The 26,823-nt window shown below is 49.7% G+C and overlaps 1 protein-coding gene across 1 annotated transcript in view; it reads right to left on the minus strand.

The window, feature by feature from the left end:
* Window positions 1-5,137, minus strand: part of DPP10 (dipeptidyl peptidase like 10) — a 286,712-nt gene extending 281,575 nt beyond the window's left edge. Inside the window, exon 1 of the mRNA XM_073634583.1 lies at window positions 4,829-5,137. Coding sequence (XP_073490684.1) covers window positions 4,829-4,885 — 57 coding nt within the window. The 5' untranslated portion in view covers window positions 4,886-5,137. The remainder of the gene's footprint in view (window positions 1-4,828) is intronic.
* Window positions 5,138-26,823: the final 21,686 nt, after the last annotated feature.

A 26,823-nucleotide genomic window follows, 5' to 3' on the forward strand; every position in this document is an offset into this window, starting at 1 on the left:
GGATATCGGTGATGGGGGTGTTTGGCGGGTAGGTCTCGGTGATGGGGGTGTTTGACGGGTAGGTTGGGGGATATCAGTGATGGGGTGTATTTGGTGGGTAGGTGGAGGATATCGGTGATGGGGGTGTATTTGGTGGGTAGGTGGGGGATATCGGTGATGGGGGTGTATTTGGTGGGTAGGTGGGGGATATCGGTGATGGGGGTGTTTGGTGGGTAGGTTGGGGGATATCGGTGATGGGGATGTTTGGCGGGTAGGTTGGGGGATATCGGTGATGGGGGTATTTGGTAGGTAGGTCTCGGTGATGGGGGTGTTTGGCGAGTAGGTTGGGGGATAATTGTGATGGGGGGGGGTTGGCGGATAGGTTGGGGGATATCGGTGATGGGGATGTTTGGCGGGTAGGTTGGGGGATATCGGTGATGGGGGGTGTATTTGGTGGGTAGGTCTCGGTGATGGGGGGTGTATTTAGTGGGTAGGTGGGGGATATCGGTGATGGGGGTGTTTGGCGGGTAGGTTGGGGCATATCAGTGATGGGGGTGTTTGGCGGGTAGGTTGGGGGATATCAGTGATGAGGGGTATTTGGTGGGTAGGTCTCGTGATGGGGGTGTTTGGCGGGTAGGTCTCGGTGATGCGGATGTTTGGCGGGTAGGTTGGGGGATATCGGTGATGGGAGGGTATTTGGTGGGTAGGTCTCGGTGATGGGGGTATTTGTCAGGTAGGTTGGGGGATATCAGTGATGAGGGGTATTTGGTGGGTAGGTCTCGTGATGGGGGTGTTTGGCGGGTAGGTCTCGGTGATGGGGATGTTTGGCGGGTAGGTTGGGGGATATCGGTGATGGGAGGGTATTTGGTGGGTAGGTCTCGGTGATGGGGGTATTTGTCAGGTAGGTTGGGGGATATCAGTGATGAGGGGTATTTGGTGGGTAGGTCTCGTGATGGGGGTGTTTGGCGGGTAGGTCTCGGTGATGGGGATGTTTGGCGGGTAGGTTGGGGGATATCGGTGATGGGAGGGTATTTGGTGGGTAGGTCTCGGTGATGGGGGTGTTTGGCGGGTAGGTTGGGGGATATCAGTGATGGGGGGGTATTTGGTGGGTAGGTTGGGGGATATCGGTGATGGGGGGGTATTTGGTGGGTAGGTCTCGGTGATGGGGGTGTTTGGCGGGTAGGTTGGGGGATATCAGTGATGGGGGGGTATTTGGTGGGTAGGTTGGGGGATATCGGTGATGGGGGTATTTGTCAGGTAGGTTGGGGGATATCGGTGATGGGGATGTTTGGCGAGTAGGTTGGGGGATATCGGTGATGGGGGTATTTGGCGAGTAGGTTGGGGGATATCGGTGATGGGGGTATTTGGCGGGTAGGTCTCGGTGATGGGGGTGTATTTGGTGGGTAGGTTGGGGGATATCGGTGATGGGGTTATTTGGCGGGTAGGTTGGGGGATATCGGTGATGGGGGTATTTGGCAGGTAGGTTGGGGGATATCAGTGATGGGGGGGTATTTGGTGGGTAGGTTGGGGGATATCGGTGATGGGGGTATTTGTCAGGTAGGTTGGGGGATATCGGTGATGGGGATGTTTGGCGGGTAGGTTGGAGGATATCGGTGATGGGGGTATTTGGCGAGTAGGTTGGGGGATATCGGTGATGGGGGTATTTGGCGAGTAGGTTGGGGGATATCGGTGATGGGGGTGTTTGGCGGGTAGGTCTCGGTGATGGGGGTGTTTGGCGGGTAGGTTGGGGGATATCGGTGATGGGGTTATTTGGCGGGTAGGTTGGGGGATATCGGTGATGGGGGTATTTGGCAGGTAGGTTGGGGGATATCAGTGATGGGGGGGTATTTGGTGGGTAGGTTGGGGGATATCGGTGATGGGGGTATTTGTCAGGTAGGTTGGGGGATATCGGTGATGGGGATGTTTGGCGGGTAGGTTGGAGGATATCGGTGATGGGGGTATTTGGCGAGTAGGTTGGGGGATATCGGTGATGGGGGTATTTGGCGGGTAGGTCTCGGTGATGGGGGTGTATTTGGTGGGTAGGTTGGGGGATATCGGTGATGGGGTTATTTGGCGGGTAGGTTGGGGGATATCGGTGATGGGGTTATTTGGCGGGTAGGTTGGGGGATATCGGTGATGGGGGTATTTGGCGGGTAGGTTGGGGGATATCAGTGATGAGGGGTATTTGGTGGGTAGGTCTCGTGATGGGGGTGTTTGGCGGGTAGGTCTTGGTGATGGGGATGTTTGGCGGGTAGGTTGGGGGATATCGGTGATTGGAGGGTATTTGGTGGGTAGGTCTCGGTGATGGGGGTGTTTGGCGGGTAGGTTGGGGGATATCAGTGATGGGGGTGTTTGGCGGGTAGGTTGGGGGATATCAGTGATGGGGGGGTATTTGGTGGGTAGGTTGGGGGATATCGGTGATGGGGTTATTTGGCAGGTAGGTTGGGGGATATCGGTGATGGGGGTGTTTGGCGGGTAGGTTGGGGGATATCGGTGATGGGGGTGTTTGGCGGGTAGGTTGGGGGATATCGGTGATGGGGGTGTTTGGCGGGTAGGTTGGGGGATATCGGTGATGGGGTTATTTGGCGGGTAGGTTGGGGGATATCGGTGATGGGGGTATTTGGCGGGTAGGTCTCAGTGATGGGCGGTATTTGGAGGGTAGGTGGGGGGATATCGGTGATGGGGGGTATTTAGTGGGTAGGTCTCAGTGATGGGGGTATTTGTCAGGTAGGTTGGGGGATATCAGTGATGAGGGGTATTTGGTGGGTAGGTCTCGTGATGGGGGTGTTTGGCGGGTAGGTCTTGGTGATGGGCGGTATTTGGAGGGTAGGTGGGGGGATATCGGTGATGGGAGATATTTGGTGGGTAGGTGGGGAGATATCGGTAAAGGGGGGTATTTGGAGGGTAGGTGGGGGGATATCGGTGATGGGGGTATTTGGAGGGTAGGTTGGGGGATATCGGTGATGGGGGTATTTGTCAGGTAGGTTGAGGGATATCGGTGATGGGGGTGTTTGGCGGGTAGGTTGGGGGATATCGGTGATGGGGGTATTTGGCGGGTAGGTTGGGGGATATCGGTGATGGGGGTATTTGGCGGGTAGGTTGGGGGATATCGGTGATGGGGTTATTTGGCGGGTAGGTTGGGGGATATCGGTGATGGGGGTGTTTGGCGGGTAGGTTGGGGGATATCGGTGATGGGGGTATTTGGCGGGTAGGTTGGGGGATATCGGTGATGGGGTTATTTGGCGGGTAGGTTGGGGGATATCGGTGATGGGGGTGTTTGGTGGGTAGGTTGAGGGATATCGGTGATGGGGGTGTTTGGTGGGTAGGTTGGGGGATATCGGTGATGGGGGTGTTTGGCGGGTAGGTTGAGGGATATCGGTGATGGGGTTATTTGGCGGGTAGGTTGGGGGATGTCGGTGATGGGGGTGTTTGGCGGGTAGGTTGGGGGATATCGGTGATGGGGTTATTTGGTGGGTAGGTTGGGGGATATCGGTAATGGGGGGTATTTGGCGGGTAGGTCTCAGTGATGGGCGGTATTTGGAGGGTAGGTGGGGGGATATCGGTGATGGGAGATATTTGGTGGGTAGGTGGGGGGATATCGGTGATGGGGTTATTTGGCGGGTAGGTTGGGGGATGTCGGTGATGGGGGTGTTTGGCGGGTAGGTTGGGGGATATCGGTGATGGGGTTATTTGGTGGGTAGGTTGGGGGATATCGGTAATGGGGGGTATTTGGCGGGTAGGTCTCAGTGATGGGCGGTATTTGGAGGGTAGGTGGGGGGATATCGGTGATGGGAGATATTTGGTGGGTAGGTGGGGGGATATCGGTGATGGGGGGTATTTGGTGGGTAGGTTGGGGGATATCAGTGATGGGGGGTATTTGGAGGGTAGGTTGGGGGATATCGGTGATGGGGGGTATTTGGAGGGTAGGTTGGGGGATATCGGTGATGGGGGGTATTTGGAGGGTAGGTTGGGGGATATCGGTGATGGGGGTGTTTGGCGGGTAGGTTGGGGGATATCGGTGATGGGGGTATTTGGCGGGTAGGTCTCGGTGATGGGGGGTATTTGGCGGGTAGGTGGGGGGATATCGGTGATGGGGGGTATTTGGCGGGTAGGTGGGGGGGTGTTTGGTGGGTAGGTCTCGGTGATGGGGGGTATTTGGCGGGTAGGTTGGGGGATATCGGTGATGGGGGGTATTTGGCGGGTAGGTCTCGGTGATGGGGGGTATTTGGCGGGTAGGTGGGGGGATATCGGTGATGGGGGGTATTTGGCGGGTAGGTGGGGGGGTGTTTGGTGGGTAGGTCTCGGTGATGGGGGGTATTTGGCGGGTAGGTTGGGGGATATCGGTGATGGGGGGTATTTGGCGGGTAGGTCTCGGTGATGGGGGGTATTTGGCGGGTAGGTTGGGGGATATCAGTGATGGGGGTGTTTGGCGGGTAGGTGGGGGGATATCAGTGATGGGGGTATTTGGCGGGTAGGTCTCGGTGATGGGGGGTATTTGGCGGGTAGGTCTCGGTGATGGGGGGTATTTGGCGGGTAGGTGGGGGGATATCGGTGATGGGGGGTATTTGGCGGGTAGGTCTCGGTGATGGGGGGTATTTGGCGGGTAGGTTGGGGGATATCAGTGATGGGGGTGTTTGGCGGGTAGGTGGGGGGATATCGGTGATGGGGGGTATTTGGCGGGTAGGTGGGGGGATATCAGTGATGGGGGTATTTGGCGGGTAGGTCTCGGTGATGGGGGGTATTTGGCGGGTAGGTCTCGGTGATGGGGGGTATTTGGCGGGTAGGTGGGGGGATATCGGTGATGGGGGGTATTTGGCGGGTAGGTCTCGGTGATGGGTGGGGGTATTACCTGCTCTGCAGGGGGGGTGGCCCTGTTGATGGTCGGTTGCTCCTTCATGGCTGTCATTGTGCGGAGGAGAAGGTTGCTGCGTTCTCAGGATCGGTGCGTCACATTCATCCCCCTGGAGGGGCAATCGGTCAATCCTGGGGCTGGGGGGGGGCAGGAGGGCAGGGTGGTGCGGCTCCAGTGGTCAGGTACCAGAAGGGGCAGCTGTACCAGTCATGTCCAGCATCCTGCAGAATGTCACCAACAGCAGAGCATCTCATCCACAGCCAACAGATCTCCTCCCCCTCCTATGTCTGCTCCCCCCTCCCATCCCCCTCCACCGCCTGACGTCTACTGAGCCCTCCCCCACCGCCAATACTCCTCTATACCCCCCCACCCTATACATTAACCCCTGTGTGTCCAACATCCTGTGTACCCCAATATTATCCCCCAGCTAATACTACTATATCCTGTATATTAACCCTTCTGTGCCTGACCCCTGTGTACCCCAATATTACAACCTCCCCCCATTAATACTTCTTTATATGTACCCCACATATCCTATAAATTAACCCTTGTGTTTCTGACAATCCAGTGTACCCCAATATTACCCCTCACCCAATACTTCTATATCCTATACATTAACCCTTAGGGGGTCTAACTCCCATGTACCCCAATATTATACCCTCATCCCCTCAATATCATTATATCCGATACATAATCCTTCTGTGTCCTCTACATTCTTCCACCTGGGTCTGTACACCCGCTGTGCCCATTATGAGGAGTTCTCACCATCCCTGTGCTGAGTTCCCGGGTCTGTACACCCGCTGTGCCCATTATGAGGGGTTCCCACCATCCCTGTGCTGAGTTCCCGGGTCTGTACACCCGCTGTGCCCATTATGAGGGGTTCCCACCATCCCTGTGCTGAGTTCCCGGGTCTGTACACCCGCTGTGCCCATTATGAGGGGTTCTCACCATCCCTATGCTGAGTTCCCGGGTCTGTACACCCGCTGTGCCCATTATGAGGAGTTCTCACCATCCCTGTGCTGAGTTCCCGGGTCTGTACACCCGCTGTGCCCATTATGAGGGGTTCTCACCATCCCTGTGCTGAGTTCCCGGGTCTGTACACCCGCTGTGCCCATTATGAGGGGTTCTCACCATCCCTGTGCTGAGTTCCCGGGTCTGTACACCCGCTGTGCCCATTATGAGGGGTTCTCACCATCCCTGTGCTGAGTTCCCGGGTCTGTACACCCGCTGTGCCCATTATGAGGGGTTCCCACCATCCCTGTGCTGAGTTCCCGGGTCTGTACACCCGCTGTGCCCATTATGAGGGGTTCCCACCATCCCTGTGCTGAGTTCCCGGGTCTGTACACCCGCTGTGCCCATTATGAGAGGTTCCCACCATCCCTGTGCTGAGTTCCCAGGTCTGTACACCCGCTGTGCCCATTATGAGAGGTTCCCACCATCCCTGTGCTGAGTTCCCGGGTCTGTACACTCGCTGTGCCCATTATGAGGGGTTCCCACCATCCCTGTGCTGAGTTCCCGGGTCTGTACACCCGCTGTGCCCATTATGAGGGGTTCCCACCATCCCTGTGCTGAGTTCCCGGGTCTGTACACCGCTGTGCCCATTATGAGGGGTTCTCACCATCCCTGTGCTGAGTTCCTGGGTCTGTACACCCGCTGTGCCCATTATGAGGGGTTCCCACCATCCCTGTGCTGAGTTCCCGGGTCTGTACACCGCTGTGCCCATTATGAGGGGTTCTCACCATCCCTGTGCTGAGTTCCCGGGTCTGTACACCCGCTGTGCCCATTATGAGGGGTTCCCACCATCCCTGTGCTGAGTTCCTGGGTCTGTACACCCGCTGTGCCCATTATGAGGGGTTCCCACCATCCCTGTGCTGAGTTCCCGGGTCTGTACACCCGCTGTGCCCATTATGAGGGGTTCTCACCATCCCTGTGCTGAGTTCCGGGGTCTGTACACCCGCTGTGCCCATTATGAGGGGTTCTCACCATCCCTGTGCTGAGTTCCCGGGTCTGTACACCCGCTGTGCCCATTATGAGGGGTTCTCACCATCCCTGTGCTGAGTTCCCGGGTCTGTACACCCGCTGTGCCCATTATGAGGGGTTCTCACCATCCCTGTTCTGAGTTCCCGGGTCTGTACACCCGCTGTGCCCATTATGAGGGGTTCCCACCATCCCTGTGCTGAGTTCCCGGGTCTGAACACCCGCTGTGCCCATTATGAGGGGTTCCCACCATCCCTGTGCTGAGTTCCTGGGTCTGTACACCCGCTGTGCCCATTATGAGGGGTTCCCACCATCCCTGTGCTGAGTTCCCGGGTCTGTACACCCGCTGTGCCCATTATGAGGGGTTCTCACCATCCCTGTGCTGAGTTCCCGGGTCTGTACACCCGCTGTGCCCATTATGAGGGGTTCTCACCATCCCTGTGCTGAGTTCCCGGGTCTGTACACCCGCTGTGCCCATTATGAGGGGTTCTCACCATCCCTGTGCTGAGTTCCCGGGTCTGTACACCCACTGTGCCCATTATGAGGGGTTCCCACCATCCCTGTGCTGAGTTCCCGGGTCTGTACACCCGCTGTGCCCATTATGAGGGGTTCTCACCATCCCTGTGCTGAGTTCCCGGGTCTGTACACCCGCTGTGCCCATTATGAGGGGTTCCCACCATCCCTGTGCTGAGTTCCCGGGTCTGAACACCCGCTGTGCCCATTATGAGGGGTTCCCACCATCCCTGTGCTGAGTTCCCGGGTCTGTACACCCGCTGTGCCCATTATGAGGGGTTCTCACCATCCCTGTGCTGAGTTCCCGGGTCTGTACACCCGCTGTGCCCATTATGAGGGGTTCTCACCATCCCTGTGCTGAGTTCCCGGGTCTGTACACCCGCTGTGCCCATTATGAGGGGTTCCCACCATCCCTGTGCTGAGTTCCCGGGTCTGTACACCCGCTGTGCCCATTATGAGGGGCTCCCACCATCCCTGTGCTGAGTTCCCGGGTCTGTACACCCGCTGTGCCCATTATGAGGGGTTCTCACCATCCCTGTGCTGAGTTCCCGGGTCTGTACACCGCTGTGCCCATTATGAGGGGTTCTCACCATCCCTGTGCCGAGTTCCCGGGTCTGTACACCCGCTGTGCCCATTATGAGGGGTTCTCACCATCCCTGTGCTGAGTTCCCGAGTCTGTACACCCGCTGTGCCCATTATGAGGGGTTCTCACCATCCCTGTGCTGAGTTCCCGGGTCTGTACACCCGCTGTGCCCATTATGAGGGGTTCATTTTGTTTATTGAAAAATCTTACAAACAACAACTTATATACAATAAAACCATAATAAATAAATAAATCATATTTACAAAATAATTGAATATGATAATACAAAACAAGAACATAATAAATGGTACAAACCAAATTGCGCACAACACAATCCCTACGGGAGAGCCAGACTAAGGAACATCACCGTCACCATGCATGGAGCCTTTTATCAAAAATAGATTTCATCTTGAAAATCTAGGGGAGTGAATCAAGAATACAAAGAAAAGCCGCACACCCCGAGATCAACAGGCAGCAGCTACAGAGTCCTGATATTCCTCCACGCCCTTATCCAGGCCTCCTGCTGCCACCTGCCTTTCTCAAGACCCGAATCTTCCCAACCTCACCCAGAATGTCCTGCACCACCACTTCCACAGGGAGGATTTTACTCTGTAAGGATACCTGACACCGTGCACTCCACGTGAAATAACGGACTACTAGACTAACTAAAAAAAGTGTTTCCAAATCATAATCCCGACGAGTCTGGAATGCCCCATACACCCTCTCTGCATAACTCATATGGGGGAGGAAGGGTATACTCAGAGCCCTCCCCACCCTCTTGTACACCTCTATATTAAAAGGGCATTGAAGTAGAAAGTGATCCATGGACTCCACCACTCCTCCACACTCCACTCTCGGGCAGCCCCGATCACTCATGGAAAGAAACTTCAAGTTGCCCTTCACATATAGTTTTCCATGAAAGGAAAGCCAAGCCTGATCCCTAAACTTCATTGGGATTCTCTCCAAATTAATCAATCGCAAACCCACCCCCAAAACCAGGCTTGGGCAATCCCTCAAGGCCAGTGGCTCGCAAAAAGCAGAGCTCATGATCCGCTTCTCAAGAAGTTTCCTTGGAAGAGATTTGACTTCCCCTGCTGTTACTTGCCACTGCCGAAGCATTTTCAAACACGGGGCAACATAAGCCGGGAGCTGTTCATGCCTGACCCTCAGGCTTTTCACTGGCCCACCATTTTCCCAGTCTCGCAGAAAGGGCCTAAACCAGGACTGGAAAATACCAACCCACCCAGGCGGTCTCTCTGCCAACATGTTACCAAGATTGTACTTCACAAACATCAGAGAGAAAAGACTACAGGGTTGACCATCCCTAGACCACCCTCCCGCCTAGGAAGGTAAGTCACATTCCTTTTGACAAGGTTTATTCTGTTCCCCCATAACAGCTGGAAGAAACAACTATAGATCCTGGTATAGAGAGAAACTGGCAAAATGCAAACAAAACTGACATACAGAAAAATCGGAATCAGGTAAGTCTTGATCAGATCAACCTTTTCCCTCAAGGAAAGCTGCCAACCTTTCCAGCTTGCCACCTTGGCATCGGCATTCTCCAGCCTGTTCACCCAATTTGCATGACCATAGTCACCTGGACCGAATTCAATGCCTAGAAGTCGAATTTTTTGTTGGGGCTCCGGGAAGTCATCCGGGAGAACAAAGCTCTCACCTTCCACACCCATCCAGAAAGCTTCACACTTGTCCTGGTTGACCTTTGAACCTGATGCCTCTGCATACTGCCCTATCACTGAGACCACTTCCTGCGCCTCCGCAGTCCCAGAGATAAAAACAGAAACATCATCAGCATAGGCCACAACCTTCAAAGGAGGCTCACCAGCGATGCCCAAAGGTACCCCACACAATGGTCCACTCTCTAGCCTTCTAATGAAGGGGTCCATTGCAAACACATATAGCAGAGGACTCAATGGACACCCCTGACGCACACCCGAGCCGACCGCAAAGGGCTGCCCAACCCAACCATTAACCAGAGGAAAGCTTTCAGCCCCTTTGTACAAAATCTTGAGCCAATCAATGGAACCCCCCTCCAGGCCATATTTGTCAAGAAGGAGCCACAAGTACTCATGATTAACCCGATCAAAGGCCTTAGCCTGATCCAATGTCAGCAAAAATTTACCCCAACCAGCAGCCCTACAACGCTCCAAGGCCTCCCGGACAGCTAACACCGCTGAGAAAGTGCTTCTACCTTGGACCGAACAGTGCTGGTGGCGGGATAACAAACTGCCTGCAACTGGTGATAATCGCCAGAAGAAAATCTTTGCCAGTATCTTTCTATTGACATTAAGAAGGCTAATGGGGCGCCAATTCCCAATCATCGAAGGATCTTTACCCTTTGACAGAAGGATCACTGCAGATTGCCTTGTTTACAGTTCTGGTAAGGGTCAGGCGAATGGTATTTCCCGTAATCCCTCTCCTGAACCAAAGAGGCATGCCAGTCATATTGATGTCTCCTAAGGAGGAGCTTCACCTGAGAGATTGCCCCAGAATCTCCTCCATTCCAAACAAGGCGGTCAAGTTTCCTCCGCTAACGCTGGTAGGTGATATACTTATCTTGCTGCTTCTTTCTTCCTATGGCCTTGAAAAGCCCAACAGTCTGCTGTTTAACAAGCTCCTACCATTCTGACTTACCGCTGCAAAAGTCTAGGATCGTTACCTGTGCTTGAAAAAAATCCTCAAAGGATTGTCTTACTCTCTCGTCTTCCAGGAGGGCCGATTTCAATCTCCAGATACCCCTCCCCCTAGGTGGCATGTCTGGGGCATTCAGAGTCACAGATAGAATACAGTGATCAGAAAACTCCACTGCCCGACACACAGGTGCCGAAAAAGCGGAGTCTCCCTTTAAAAAAAACCTATCTATCCTTCTCTGACTACTACCTCGCTGAAAAGTGAACCCCGTGCTGTCTGGGCAGCGCTTAATGTGCGCATCTACCAGACCTGCTTCCCTAACTATCGCATTGAGAAAAAGGGTGTCATAGCCCAGCTTATCTCTGAAACCTCTCCTGTCTTTAGACCTAGTAATGGTGTTGAAATCACCTCCAAAGATAACCTGCTGGGCCGTAAAAAGAAAAGGCTTAATCTTTCTAAAGAGGCATTTCCTGTCCCACTTCGTCTGGGGACCATAGATGTTAATCAGGCGCAAGTCCTGCCCCTTCACAGAGACGTCTAAGACCATGCATCTCCCTATTTCTACCTCAAATACCCGCCGGCACGTTACCATACCAGAAAAAAGGACTGCTACTCCGCTGTAAGGCTCGGCCGCAAGAGACCAAAATGAGGGCCCACGTCTCCACTCCTTCTTTGCCAGATGTATATCGGCCAGACTACTCAGATGGGTCTCTTGCAAAAACAAAATGTCAGCATCAAACTCGCTGAGCAAAAATAAGGCCATATGACGAGCACTTACTGATCTTAAGCTGGCAACATTAATGGTTGCCACTTTTAACGGAGTGGGAACTGCCATTAGGGTAGTTGAGGCAGCCGTTTCTTAGCCTGACTACTCCCTCTCCCTGGAGAACCAGCGCGCTTCGTTGCACCCTGGCACTCATCCTCCATAGAGGATGCAGAACTCAATGAGTCCCATTCATCATCATCATCATCATCTGAAAGGAACTTAAACTTATTTTCTAAAGGCAAAAATTTAAGATTTAAGGTAACTGAACCCCTTTTTTTCCTTCTTTTGCCCCTCCTCCTCCTATCCTCCAACCACTCCATATCATCCTTAGACAAACCAGATTCAACAGCCTCCCCACCCCTATCCTCCCCTTCACCCCCATCCCCCCCACTCCCCCTTCCCTTATCTACCACCAGGCCAGCCTCTCCACCATCCTCCCCACTCCTTTGCACCCCACGATCCTCAATAGAAACCCTGCAGCGTCGGGGGAGGGGGGTTGGCACCACACCTGACGCACCTGCCTCAGCACCTCTTGCTGCCTCTGCAATTTTAGAAGACACAGAAGGATTGGACACATTTTTGGCAACTGATACCTTACCTACAGAAGACACGGGCACACTAGGTAAACGCACAGACTGGGGAGACACAGACACATTAGGTATTGGCACAGACTGGGGCACCACAGACTGGGGAGACACATAGGGTATTGGCACAGACTGGGGCACCACAGATTGGGGAGACACATTAGGTATTGGCACAAACTGGGGCATCACAGACTGGGGAGACACATTAGGTATTGGCACAGACTGGGGCATTACAGACTGGGGAGACACATTAGGTATTGGCACAGACTGGGGCATCACAGACTGGGGAGACTCACAGGCACCCCAGCTGCTGAGCTCAGAGCATCCTCCATGTCCAGGCCAAAGAACTGTCATATACAGTGGGGATGGAAAGTATTCAGACCCCCTTAAATTTTTCACTCTTTGTTATATTGCAGCCATTTGCTAAAATCATTTAAGTTGATTTTTTTCCTCATTAATGTACACACAGCACCCCATATTGTACACACAGCACCCCATATTGTACACACAGCCCCCCATATTGTACACACAGCACCCCATATTGTACACACAGCCCCCCATATTGTACACACAGCCCCCCATATTGTACACACAGCACCCCATATTGTACACACAGCCCCCCGTATTGTACACACAGCACCCCATATTGTACACACAGCCCCCATATTGTACACACAGCCCCCCATATTGTACACACAGCACCCCATATTGTACACACAACGGCCCCATATTGTACACACAACGGCCCCATATTGTACACACAACACCCCATATTGTACACACAGCACCCCATATTGTACACACAGCACCCCATATTGTACACACAGCACCCCATATTGTACACACAGCCCCCCGTATTGTACACACAGCACCCCATATTGTACACACAGCCCCCATATTGTACACACAGCCCCCCATATTGTACACACAGCACCCCATATTGTACACACAACGGCCCCATATTGTACACACAGCCCCCCATATTGTACACACAGCACCTCATATTGTACACACAGCACCCCATATTGTACACACAGCACCTCATATTGTACACACAGCACCCCATATTGTACACACAGCACCCCATATTGTACACACAGCCCCCCATATTGTACACACAGCACCCCATATTGTACACACAACGGCCCCATATTGTACACACAGCCCCCCATATTGTACACACAGCACCTCATATTGTACACACAGCACCCCATATTGTACACACAGCCCCCCATATTGTACACACAGCACCTCATATTGTACACACAGCACCCCATATTGTACACACATCACCCCATATTGTACACACAGCACCCCATATTGTACACACATCACCCCATATTGTACACACAGCACCTCATATTGTACACACAGCCCCCCATATTGTACACACAGCCCCCCATATTGTACACACACCACCCCATATTGTACACACAGCACCCCATATTGTACACACAACACCCCATATTGTACACACAGCCCCCCATATTGTACACACAGCACCCCATATTGTACACACATCACCCCATATTGTACACACAGCACCCCATATTGTACACACAGCACCCCATATTGTACACACATCACCTCATATTGTACACACAGCCCCCCATATTATACACACAGCCCCCCATATTGTACACACGGCACCCCATATTGTACACACGGCACCCCATATTGTACACACAGCACCTCATATTGTACACACAGCCCCCCATATTGTACACACAGCACCCAATATTATACACACAGCCCCCCATATTGTACACACGGCACCCCATATTGTACACACGGCCCCCCATATTGTACACACAGCCCCCCATATTGTACACACGGCACCTCATATTGTACACACAGCCCCCCATATTGTACACACGGCACCCCAAATTGTACACACAGCCCCCCATATTGTACACACGGCACCTCATATTGTACACACAGCCCCCCATATTGTACACACAGCCCCCCATATTGTACACACGGCACCCCATATTGTACACACGGTACCTCATATTGTACACACGGCACCCCATATTGTACACACAGCCCCCCATATTATACACACACCACCCCATATTGTAAACACAGCACCCCATATTGTACACACAACACCCCATATTGTACACACAGCACCTCATATTGTACACACAGCACCCCATATTGTACACACACCACCCCATATTGTACACATAGCCCCCCATATTGTACACACACCACCCCATATTGTACACACAGCACCCCATATTGTACACACAACACCCCATATTGTACACATAGCCCCCCATATTGTACACACACCACCCCATATTGTACACACAGCACCCCATATTGTACACACAACACCCCATATTGTACACACAGCACCTCATATTGTACACACAGCACCCATATTGTACACACACCACCCCATATTGTACACATAGCCCCCCATATTGTACACACACCACCCCATATTGTACACACAGCACCCCATATTGTACACACAACACCCCATATTGTACACACAGCACCTCATATTGTACACACAGCACCCATATTGTACACACAACACCCCATATTGTACACACAGCACCTCATATTGTACACACAGCCCCCCATATTGTACACACAGCACCCCATATTGTACACACATCACCTCATATTGTACACACATCACCCCATATTGTACACACAGCACCCCATATTGTACACACGGCACCCCATATTGTACACACAGCACCTCATATTGTACACACAGCCCCCCATATTGTACACACAGCACCCAATATTATACACACAGCCCCCCATATTGTACACACGGCACCCCATATTGTACACACGGCCCCCCATATTGTACACACAGCCCCCCATATTGTACACACGGCACCTCATATTGTACACACAGCCCCCCATATTGTACACACGGCACCCCAAATTGTACACACAGCCCCCCATATTGTACACACGGCACCTCATATTGTACACACAGCCCCCCATATTGTACACACAGCCCCCCATATTGTACACACGGCACCCCATATTGTACACACGGCACCTCATATTGTACACACGGCACCCCATATTGTACACACGGCACCCCATATTGTACACACAGCCCCCCATATTGTACACACGGCACCCCATATTGTACACACGGCACCTCATATTGTACACACGGCACCTCATATTGTACACACAGCACCTCATATTGTACACACAGCACCTCATATTGTACACACAGCACCCCATATTGTACACACAGCCCCCCATATTGTACACACAGCTCCTCATATTGTACACACAGCACCCCATATTGTACACACAGCACCTCATATTGTACACACAGCACTCCATATTGTACACACAGCACTCCATATTGTACACACAGCACCCCATATTGTACACACAGCCCCCCATATTGTACACACAGCACTCCATATTGTACACACAGCCCCCCATATTGTACACACAGCCCCCCATATTGTACACACAGCCCCCCATATTGTACACACAGCCCCCCATATTGTACACACAGCACCTCATATTGTACACACAGCCCCCCATATTGTACACACAGCACCTCATATTGTACACACAGCACCTCATATTGTACACACAGCCCCCCATATTGTACACACAGCACCTCATATTGTACACACAGCACCCCATATTGTACACACAGCACCTCATATTGTACACACAGCCCCCCATATTGTACACACAGCACCCCATATTGTACACACGGCCCCCCATATTGTACACACGGCCCCCCATATTGTACACACAGCAACCCATATTGTACACACATCACCCCCATATTGTACACACAGCCCCCCATATTGTACACACAACACCCCATATTGTATACACAGCCCCCCATATTGTACACACAGCACCCCATATTGTACACACAGCCCCCCATATTGTATACACAGCCCCCCATATTGTACACACAGCACCCCATATTGTACACACAGCACCTCATATTGTACACACAACACCTCATATTGTACACACAGCCCCCCATATTGTACACACTGCACCCCATATTGTACACACATCACCCCCATATTGTACACACAGCTCCTCATATTGTACACACAGCACCCATATTGTACACACAACAACCCATATTGTACACACAGCCCCCCATATTGTATACACAGCCCCCCATATTGTACACACAGCACCCCATATTGTACACACAGCCCCCCATATTGTACACACGGCACCTCATATTGTACACACGGCACCCCATATTGTACACACAACACCCCATATTGTACACACAGCACCCCATATTGTACACACAGCCCCCCATATTATACACACGCCCCCCCATATTGTACACACAACACCCCATATTGTACACACGGCACCCCATATTGTACACACAGCACCTCATATTGTACACACAGCACCCCATATTGTACACACAGCACCCCATATTGTACACACAGCACCCCATATTGTACACACAACACCTCATATTGTACACACAGCCCCCCATATTGTACACACAGCCCCCCATATTGTACACACAGCACCCCATATTGTACACACAACACCCCATATTGTACACACAGCCCCCCATATTGTACACACAGCCCCCCATATTGTACACACAGCCCCCCATATTGTACACACAGCACCCATATTGTACACACAGCCCCCCATATTGTACACACAGCCCCCCATATTGTACACACAGCACCCCATATTGCACACACAGCCCCCCATATTGTACACACAGCCCCCCATATTGTACACACAACACCCCATATTGTACACACAGCCCCCCATATTGTACACACAGCCCCCCATATTGTACACACAGCACCCCATATTGTACACACAGCCCCCCATATTGTACACACAACACCCCATATTGTACACACAGCCCCCCATATTGTACGCACAGCCCCCCATATTGTACACACAACACCCCATATTGTACACACAGCCCCCCATATTGTACACACAGCCCCCCATATTGTACACACAACACCCCATATTGTACACACAGCACCCCATATTGTACACACAGCCCCCCATATTGACAGAAAAACACAGAATTGTTGACATTTTTGCAGATTTATTAAAAAAGAAAACCTGAAATATCACATGCTCCTAAGTATTCAGACCCTTTGCTCAGTGTTTAGTAGAAGCCCCTTTTGATGAGTCTTTTTGGGAAAGATACAACAAGTTTTTCACACCTGGATTTGGGGATCCTCTGCCATTCCTCCTTGCAGATCCTCTCCAGTTCTGTCAGGGGGGATGGTAAACGTTGGTGGACGGCCATTTTTAGGTCTCTCCAGAGATGCTCCATTGGGTTTAAGTCAGGGCTCTGGCTGGGCCATTCAAGAACAGTCACGGAGTTGTTGTGAAGCCACTCCTTCGTTATTTTAGCTGTGTGCTTAGGGTCATTGTCTTGTTGGAAGGTAAACCTTCGGCCCAGTCTGAGGTCCTGAGCACTCTGGAGAAGATTTTCGTCCAGGATATCCCTGTACTTGGCCGCATTCATCTTTCCCTCGATTGCAACCAGTCGTCCTGTCCCTGCAGCTGAAAAACACCCCCACAGCATGATGCTGCCACCACCATGCTTCACTGTTGGGACTGTATTGGACAGGTGATGAGCAGTGTCTGGTTTTCTCCACACATACCGCTTAGAATTAAGGCCAAAAAGTTCTATCTTGGTCTCATCAGACCAGAGAATCTTATTTCTCACCATCTTGGAGTCCTTCAGGTGTTTTTTAGTAAAGGTGAATGTAACAAGATACTAATTGGGACTTTGCGTGAGGACAGTGGGGCCGTCCAATACCCCTCCTCCATCCCGGCTCTATGCATAAGTAAAAGAGAACAGATGCGGGACTTTGAATGAGGCACAAGGGGGCAAGAATGTAAATTGGAAAAAAATGCGATTTATTCTTGAGATAATACACAAATTGCAAAATTACATATCATTACATACATATTAAGGCACAAGGCTCTATATATGCTGGCACATAGCTCAATAATAATGATTAAAAACATTTAAACATTGTATAAGATTCGACAAGAATTATTAATGCAAAACATGACATACAGTAGGTAGGAACGTTCATACGCTTGTGATGAATCATTATGTATACAAAACGGTGGATCTGAGCTCTACGTTGTTTCGGGGCCTTATAGCCCCTCATCAGGAGCGTAACCGTTGTATCATCTATGTGTTAAAGAAATAGCAATCATGAGTATAAATAAAAAATAAAAAATAAATGGGTAATGGTGGAACAGGGCAAGATGTTATGTGTGCCGGGGTCCGAAGCTGAGGGGGTGTATCTCAGCGGCGCCAACCACACAGGTGACCCTCACACCGACCTAACCTGGAGGGTCACCTGTGTGGTTGGCGCCGCTGAGATACACCCCCTCAGCTTCGGACCCCGGCACACGGGCTGGCGTGGCATGTGGGGCCGTGACGCCTCCGTGCATACGTGTTGCGAGTCCATGTTTCCGGTGAGAAAATAACATCTTGCCCTGTTCCACCATTACCCATTTATTTTTTATTTTTTTTAATCATTATTATTGAGCTATGTGCCAGCATATATAGAGCCTTGTGCCTTAATATGTATGTAATGATATGTAATTTTGCAATTTGTGTATTATCTCAAGAATAAATCGCATTTTTTTCCAATTTACATTCTTGCCCCCTTGTGCCTCATTCAAAGTCCCGCATCTGTTTTTTAGTAAACTCCATGCGGCTTTCATGTGTCTTGCACTGAGGAGAGGCTTCCGTCGGGCCGCTCTGCCATAAAGCCCCGACTGGTGGAGGGCTGCAGTGATGGTTGACTTTCTACAACTTTCTCCCATCCCCCGACTGCATCTCTGGAGCTCAGCCACAGTGATCTTTGGGTTCTTCTTTACCTCTCTCACCAAGGCTCTTCTCCCCCGATAGCTCAGTTTGGCTGGACGGCCACCTCTAGGAAGGGTTCTGGTCATCCCAAACGTCTTCCATTTAAGGATTATGGAGGCCACTGTGCTCTTAGGAACCTTAAGTGCAGCAGAAATGTTTTTGTAACCTTGGCCAGATCTGCGCCTTGCCACAATTCTGTCTCTGAGCTCTGTGCCTTGCCACAATTCTGTCTCTGAGCTCTTCAGGCAGTTCCTTTGACCTCATGATTCTCATTTGCTCTGACATGCACTGTGATCTGTAAGATCTTATATAGACAGGTGTGTGGCTTTCCTAATCAAGTCCAATCAGTATAATCAAACACAGCTGGACTCAAATGAAGGTGTAGAACCATCTCAAGGATGATCAGAAGAAATGGACAGCACCTGAGTTATATATATGAGTGTCACAGAAAAGGGTCTGAATACTTAGGAGCATGTGATATTTCAGGTTTTCTTTTTTAATAAATCTGCAAAAATGTCAACAATTCTGTGTTTTTCTGTCAATATGGGGGGCTGTGTGTACAATATGGGGGGCTGTGTGTACAATATGGAGTGCTGTGTGTACAATATGGAGTGCTGTGTGTACAATATGGGGTGCTGTGTGTACAATATGGGGTGCTGTGTGTACAATATGGGGTGCTGTGTGTACAATATGGGGGGCTGTGTGTACAATATGGGGCGCTGTGTGTACAATATGGGGCGCTGTGTGTACAATATGGGGGGCTGTGTGTACAATATGGGGTGCTGTGTGTACAATATGAGGTGCTGTGTGTACAATATGGGGTGCTGTGTGTTCAATATGGGGTGCTGTGTGTACAATATGGGGTGCTGTGTGTACAATATGGGGTGCTGTGTGTACAATATGAGGTGCTGTGTGTACAATATGGGGCGCTGTGTGTACAATATGGGGTGCTGTGTGTACAATATGGGGGGCTGTGTGTACAATATGGGGTGCTGTGTGTACAATATGAGGTGCTGTGTGTACAATATGGGGTGCTGTGTGTTCAATATGGGGTGCTGTGTGTACAATATGAGGTGCTGTGTGTACAATATGGGTGCTGTGTGTACAATATGGGGGGCTGTGTGTACAATATGGGGGGCTGTGTGTACAATATGGGGGGCTGTGTGTACAATATGGAGTGCTGTGTGTACAATATGAGGTGCTGTGTGTACAATATGGAGTGCTGTGTGTACAATATGGGGTGCTGTGTGTACAATATGGGGTGCTGTGTGTACAATATGAGGTGCTGTGTGTACAATATGAGGTGCTGTGTGTACAATATGGGGGGCTGTGTGTACAATATGGGGGGCTGTGTGTACAATATGGGGAGCTGTGTGTACAATATGGGGGGCTGTGTGTACAATATGAGGTGCTGTGTGTACAATATGAGGTGCTGTGTGTACAATATGAGGTGCTGTGTGTACAATATGGGGGGCTGTGTGTACAATATGGGGGGCTGTGTGTACAATATGGGGTGCTGTGTGTACAATATGAGGTGCTGTGTGTACAATATGGGGTGCTGTGTGTACAATATGGGGTGCTGTGTGTACAATATGGGGTGCTGTGTGTACAATATGAGGTGCTGTGTGTACAATATGAGGTGCTGTGTGTACAATATGGGGTGCTGTGTGTACAATATGAGGTGCTGTGTGTACAATATGGGGTGCTGTGTGTACAATATGAGGTGCTGTGTGTACATTAATGAGGAAAAAATTAACTTCAATGATTTTAGCAAATGGCTGCAATATAACAAAGAGTGAAAAATTTAAGGGGGTCTGAATACTTTCCATCCCCACTGTACCTGGGTATATTTGAACCGGGATGTTCCTGGTCCCACGGTGGCAGTCTTACTTGTTGTGCCACAGAGGAGCTCTGGAGTTATAGCTATGTTCTCTTAGTTTGGTGCATTACCTTGGACTCACTAGTCTCACCTGCTGCCAGCTGTGGACAATCTACAATCAAAGCAGCCCATAAATAGCAGCACTTCCTACTTCTCAGTGCCCGTTTGTTTGGACGAGCTTCCTGGGTGTTTTGACTGCTTTTTGATTCTGAATTCCGTATTTGAGCTTCTGTCTGAATTCCTGATTTTGTACTTCACCGCCTGCTCGTGTATGACCTTTGCCTGCCTGACCAATCTCTGGATTTCGATTGTGTACCGCTTTGCCTGATCTGTTGCCGTCCTGATCTGCCTGACTGAGTTTTTGCCTGAATCCTCAGCACACAAGCTCCACTTCCAACACTACCTATCACAGGTACCTTACATTACAAACGGGCCACAATGGCAGTGGACCCTGCTGAGATTGTTAAGGCGATTTCACGTCAGGGACAATTGATTGGAGCTCATGAACAGCATCTTTCTTCCCTGGACGCCAAGTTAGATGAACTTTGTACTATGCTTAAATCTTGCTTGCCTGGTCCTTCTGCAACGGTCCAGACTCCTGCTCCAATCCAACCTACCTCTTTTGTACCACCCAAGCTTCCCCTGCCTGAAAAATTTGGTGGTGATACTGAGGACTGCAGAGGCTTTTTAAATGTTTGCGTTTCCGCAACAACCCTGGGACTTTTAACACTTTGTCTGCCAAAGTGACTTTCGTAATTTCCTTGTTAAAGGGGAAGGCGCTGGCCTGGGTCTCTCCTTACCTGGAATGCAATGATCCTGTGCTGCTAGACGCTGACAAATTTCTGGCTTCTCTCCCGACTGTATTTGGCAAGCCAGATAGAGTTTCTGCAGCTGAGTACTCACTTTTGGACATACAAGTTACCAGGTCTGTGGCACAATATGCTATTGAATTCCGTACCCTGGCTGCTGAGACTAATTGGGACTCTAGGGCATTACATGCAGCCTTCCGAAAAGGTCTTACAGATCGCATCAAGGACAAATTAGTCTATAAGGATTCCCCAGAAGACCTTGAGAAATCCATAGAGCTGTGTGTTCGTCTGGATGTCCAGTATCATGAAAGGAGCCAAGAAAGACTTAGAACTCGCAAGTTCCCTAGGCCAGTTTACCGTTTGGCCCCTAACTTCCAAGCACCACCTCAGCCAGAACCTGAAATCTCAGTTGAACCCCAGGCACCTGTGGAACCCATGGAAGTAAGCCGTCTCCATCTAACTGAGTCGGAGAAACAAAGGAGGCGTGCTTGGGCCTATGCCTGAAATGTGGACTTTTGTTATCTGTCTGCCCTTCCCGTCCAGTAAAAGGCAGGAACTAACCAGTGTTGGAGAAGCTGGGTTAGACCTTACAGGTATATCCTTCAAGACCAAGATTACCGTTCCCGCAATTATCCATTTACCCTCTAAACTTGTCTCCTGTGAGGCTTTTGTGGATTCTGGAGCCGCTGGCATATTCTTGCACTATACTTTTAAAGAAAATAAAATCCCATTTCTTCCAAAATCTAGACCCCTGAACATCACCACCCTGAATGGACAACCCTTGGGAGATGGCATTGTAAAATTTGAGACTACAACTATCACCCTTCAGGTAGGCGTACTCCACAAAGAGGAAGTTGTCACTGATTCCCCACTTCTGCCCGTTATCCTTGGTTACCCATGGTTACAACAACATAACCCTTCTTTTGATTGGGAAAATGGAGAACTAACCTCTTGGGGGTCGTTCTGTCATCTAAACTGTTTGTCTCAACCCAAAAGACTTTCTGGTTGTCTGTTGGCTTCCATGGCCATCCCACCTACCTTGCCTCGTGAATACCATGAGTTTGCAGATGTATTTTGCAAGCAAAAGGCAGAGGTTTTACCTCCACATCGTTCTTTTGATTGCGCAATTAATTTGATTCCTGGAGCACCTCTTCCCAAAGGAAGGACCTATCCCCTGTCTTTGCCTGAACAAAAATCCATGGAGGAATATGTGAAAGACAACTTGGAAAGAGGTTTTATCCGACCCTCTTCTTCTCCAGTAGGGGCAGGTTTTTTCTTTGTTGAAAAAAAAGATGGGGGTCTTCAACCATGCATAGACTATCGAGGGTTAAATCAAATCACTGTAAAAGACTCCTACCCTTTGCCTCTCATTCTTGAACTGTTTGATGTACTTAAGGGAGCCGTTCTCTTCTCTAAGCTGGATCAATGAGGGGCTTATAATCTGATTCGAATTAAAGACGAGGACGAGTGGAAGACAGCATTCAACACTCGTAATGGGCATTTTGAATATCTGGTTATGCCATTTGGATTGTGTAACACCCCTGCTGTCTTCCAACGTTTCATGAATGACATTTTTCACGATTTCAGCAACAGTTTTGTGATCATATACTTGGGCGACATTTTAATCTTTTTCAAGACTCATCTAGAGCACATCTCACATGTAAAGCAGGTATTACAACGACTGAGAGAAAACCATCTTTACGCGAAGATTGAGAAATGCAGTTTCCATCAAAGCCGTATTCCTTTCCTTGAATACATTATAAGTGCTGTCGGTTTCCAAATGGACCCTCAAAAACTTTCTGCTATCTTGCAATGGTCCCAACCGACCACTTTAATGCCCCGTACACACGGTCGGACTTTGTTCGGACATTCCGACAACAAAATCCTAGGATTTTTTCAGACGGATGTTGGCTCAAACTTGTTTTGCCTACACACGGTCGCACAAAGTTGTCGGAATATCCGATCGCCAACCACGAGGTCACGTACACCACGTACGACGAGACTAGAAAAGGCCGGTTCAGAACCAAGCGTGGCACCCTTTGGGCTCCTTTTACTAATCTCGTGTTAGTAAAAGTTTGGTGAGAGACGATTCGCGCTTTTTCAGACTCGTGGCTTTCAGATCGTTTTCTGCCGTTCAGTTTGTGCTTGTGGGTTTGTATCTGCTCTTCAGTGCGTGCAGCAAGTTCCGCGTGACTTTAAGTAGTCATTGTATTCTTGTTCGTTCGTTACTGATTTTCAGGTCGCTCTTCACAGGCCTTGCTGTTCTTCAGTGCGTTCTGTTACTTCGTTCTGAGCAGCCGACCGTTTTCTAGCCATGTTTCGTATACGTACTCCTCGTAGAGTTCGTGCTGTGCGGGGGCTTGGTGTTGGGGTCCTGACCTTGACACAAGTCCAGTCCATGAACAGGGTGGGGAGGAGTTCATGGACCAAGAATTGGTTGCTTCAGCGTGACCAGTTCTCTCATATGCCTTTGCTCCGTGAAATTCGTGAGAATAATCCTGATGATTTCAGGAACTTTCTCAGGATGACGGACCCCGTGTTTCACCGTTTGTTGGCTTCGCTGACCCCCTATATCAGCAGGCAGGATACCTGCATGAGGCAAGCCATCACTCCGGAGCAAAGGTTGGTCGCTACCTTGCGGTATTTGGCCACAGGGTGAAGCCTGCAGGACCTCAAGTTCTCGACAGGCATCTCCCCCCAGGCTCTGGGGATCATTATCCCAGAGACCTGTTCTGCCATCATCCAGGTCCTACAGAAGGAGTATATGAAGGTAAGATTTTTATCCTTTAATATCACATTTTATTGTATTGAATGTTTGATAATATATTGTATTTCTTCCCTCATTCCCTAATTACCATGATTGTAATATGCTGTGAATGTCCCCTTTGTCCTCATGCATGCTGGATTTTTATGTAATTATTATTTTATGTCCTTCATACATATTTGCCCTTCAATAACCTCCCCAGCATGGTGTCTCCTGCCCTATATTCACCTCATGTAGTCACTTAACAATGTATTTTATCAGCTCCATAGTAGTGCTTTACCCCAAACACCCCCTAAAATGTTTGGAAATGTTATTTTTGATTTAAATTCAGGCAGAGTGCCAGAGGCTTTTTTTGTGGTGTCCCCAAATTTTTTGTAACCCTCCCTCCCCCAACTGCTAAGTCAGCTGATCCCAATTCTCTATCTATCCTCAATCATCTATCTGCTGACTTTGCCAAACCCATACACACTATACCCATCTCTTTACTGGTCAGATTTATGGATGAATTCCCCAAAGCATGTAGTGCAAGGGCCTGCCTGTATACTTTCCAATGGTACTGTTTAAAGTTTTTGTATCCTATTATTATCTTGATAGGTAATAGCAGAATGTTCAAATGTGCTCAAATGTGTACAATGTGTATTTATATCTTTGTATTATGACACTTCTTACCTGTCCAGTGGTCTGCCAATAGTGTAACTAAGGAGGGCCTGTTCCAAGTAATACCCTGTATTTAGGCATTCATCTCTCAATGAAGTGAAGAGGGTTACCTGTCCAAGAGTTCCCCCCCTATAATGTTAGAAATGGCCCATGTGAGGGGGGGGAGGGGGAATATGATAGGTGTATCTTATACTTTGTTGTTGTTAAATTCCCCTTAATAAATCTTATCTGGAGGTTGCCCCATAATGTTTGTGTATAATCTGCTTGCCATGTATCTTTGAAAAAATAGTAATGTTTATTGTTTTTTCCTCAACAGTTTCCTTCAATGCCACAGGAATGGCAGACTGTGGCCTCCCACTTTGCCCAGCGGTGGGACTTTCCTAACTGCGGAGGGGCAATTGATGGGAAACACGTCCACATCGTCCCACCACCCAACTCGGGGTCGTACTATTATAATTACAAGGGGTTTAATAGTATAGTGATGTTGGCGGTGGTGTCGGCTAATTACGAGTTCTTATATGTGGACGTGGGGAAGAATGGCCGGATGTCCGATGGTGGAGTGATCGCCCAGACGGAGTTCTACAGGCATCTCCAGAATGGCAGCTTGGACTTGCCACCTCCAGAGGACAATGTTGAAGGTCTCCCATTTGTGTTCGTTGCTGATGAAGCATTTGCGCTGGGGGACCACCTGATGCGGCCATTCCCGATGAGGACCCTCACCCCGGAACAGAGGGTTTTTAATTACCGGCTGGCCAGAGCCCGAAGAGTGGTGGAGAACACATTTGGAATCCTGGCCAGCCGGTTCCGATTATTTCTGACACCCATCCATATGGCGGAGTATAAACTGAACCATATAATACTTGCCTGCTGTGTTCTCCATAATTTTTTAAGAAAACATTCAGCCAACTATGCTGGCTCAGTTGGGCCTGAGGCCGGAATCCCAAATCCATCAACACTGACGGCGCTTGAAAGTGGCCGTCATGGCTTGCCCTCCCTGAGTGCCCGTGATGTCCGGTTAGGCTACCTGGAGTTCTTTGCGGGTAGGGGGGCTATCAATATGCCAGACAATCTGTGACACCTTTTTCAAATAAAAAACAACCAAAAGAAATTCTTTGTGGACATTTACTGCTTGTGTTTGTTTTAGCTGACCCTGACAGAAATGTGTTGAGTGCAGAAAATGTCGTGATTGGGTAACCTTATAAAAAACAGTGTTGGCTGGTACTTCCTAAATGCAAAAACACATTTCACTACAAGTGCACTTGCAACTGCACTGAACCTGCACTTGTAGTGCAAAGTGTATTTGCCCTTAGGAAATAACCCCCATTTTTGCATAAAACAGCAATTACATCACCCCAAAAGTGTTGTAGTGTTGAGACAATAATCCACACATTCTTGAGTAAGGCACTTTTTTATACCTGCACAATCACATGTGCATTTACGAAAGGTTTTTAAAACAAACCAACATGTTTGTTGTATAACAATGTTTGCAGTAGCATTATCAAAAATCGAAATATCCATTTCAGATAAAACAGGCCTGTGTAAAACCAACAAGAAAGCCAAAAAACTTGAACTTACAAAGTTCACATATGGTAAAACCTGAAGGCTATATCAGACATCAGTATTTAGGAACTGGGTTTGATATAGCGTTCAGATGGGGGGAAATCACCCCTGGAAAAGCCAAATTTGGAAGATGCACACCAATTTACGAATGTCAACATGTGCTATCTGCCATCAGGGGGGATCAAGGGACGTGTTTTGGGGGAGCAAGCCCTTCCTCAACGCTACTTTATAATTGAGGAAGGGGTTGCACCCCCAAAACGCGTCCATTGATCTCCCGTGATGGCAGATAGCACATGTTGGCACACTGTGTGCATCCTCCAAATTTGGCTTTTCTAAACATTGAAAAAATTTTGGTAAGATTGGACCACATTAATAAAACA

Source organism: Aquarana catesbeiana, linkage group LG06, assembly GCF_042186555.1.
Source record: "Aquarana catesbeiana isolate 2022-GZ linkage group LG06, ASM4218655v1, whole genome shotgun sequence".
Taxonomy (NCBI): Eukaryota; Metazoa; Chordata; class Amphibia; order Anura; family Ranidae; genus Aquarana; species Aquarana catesbeiana.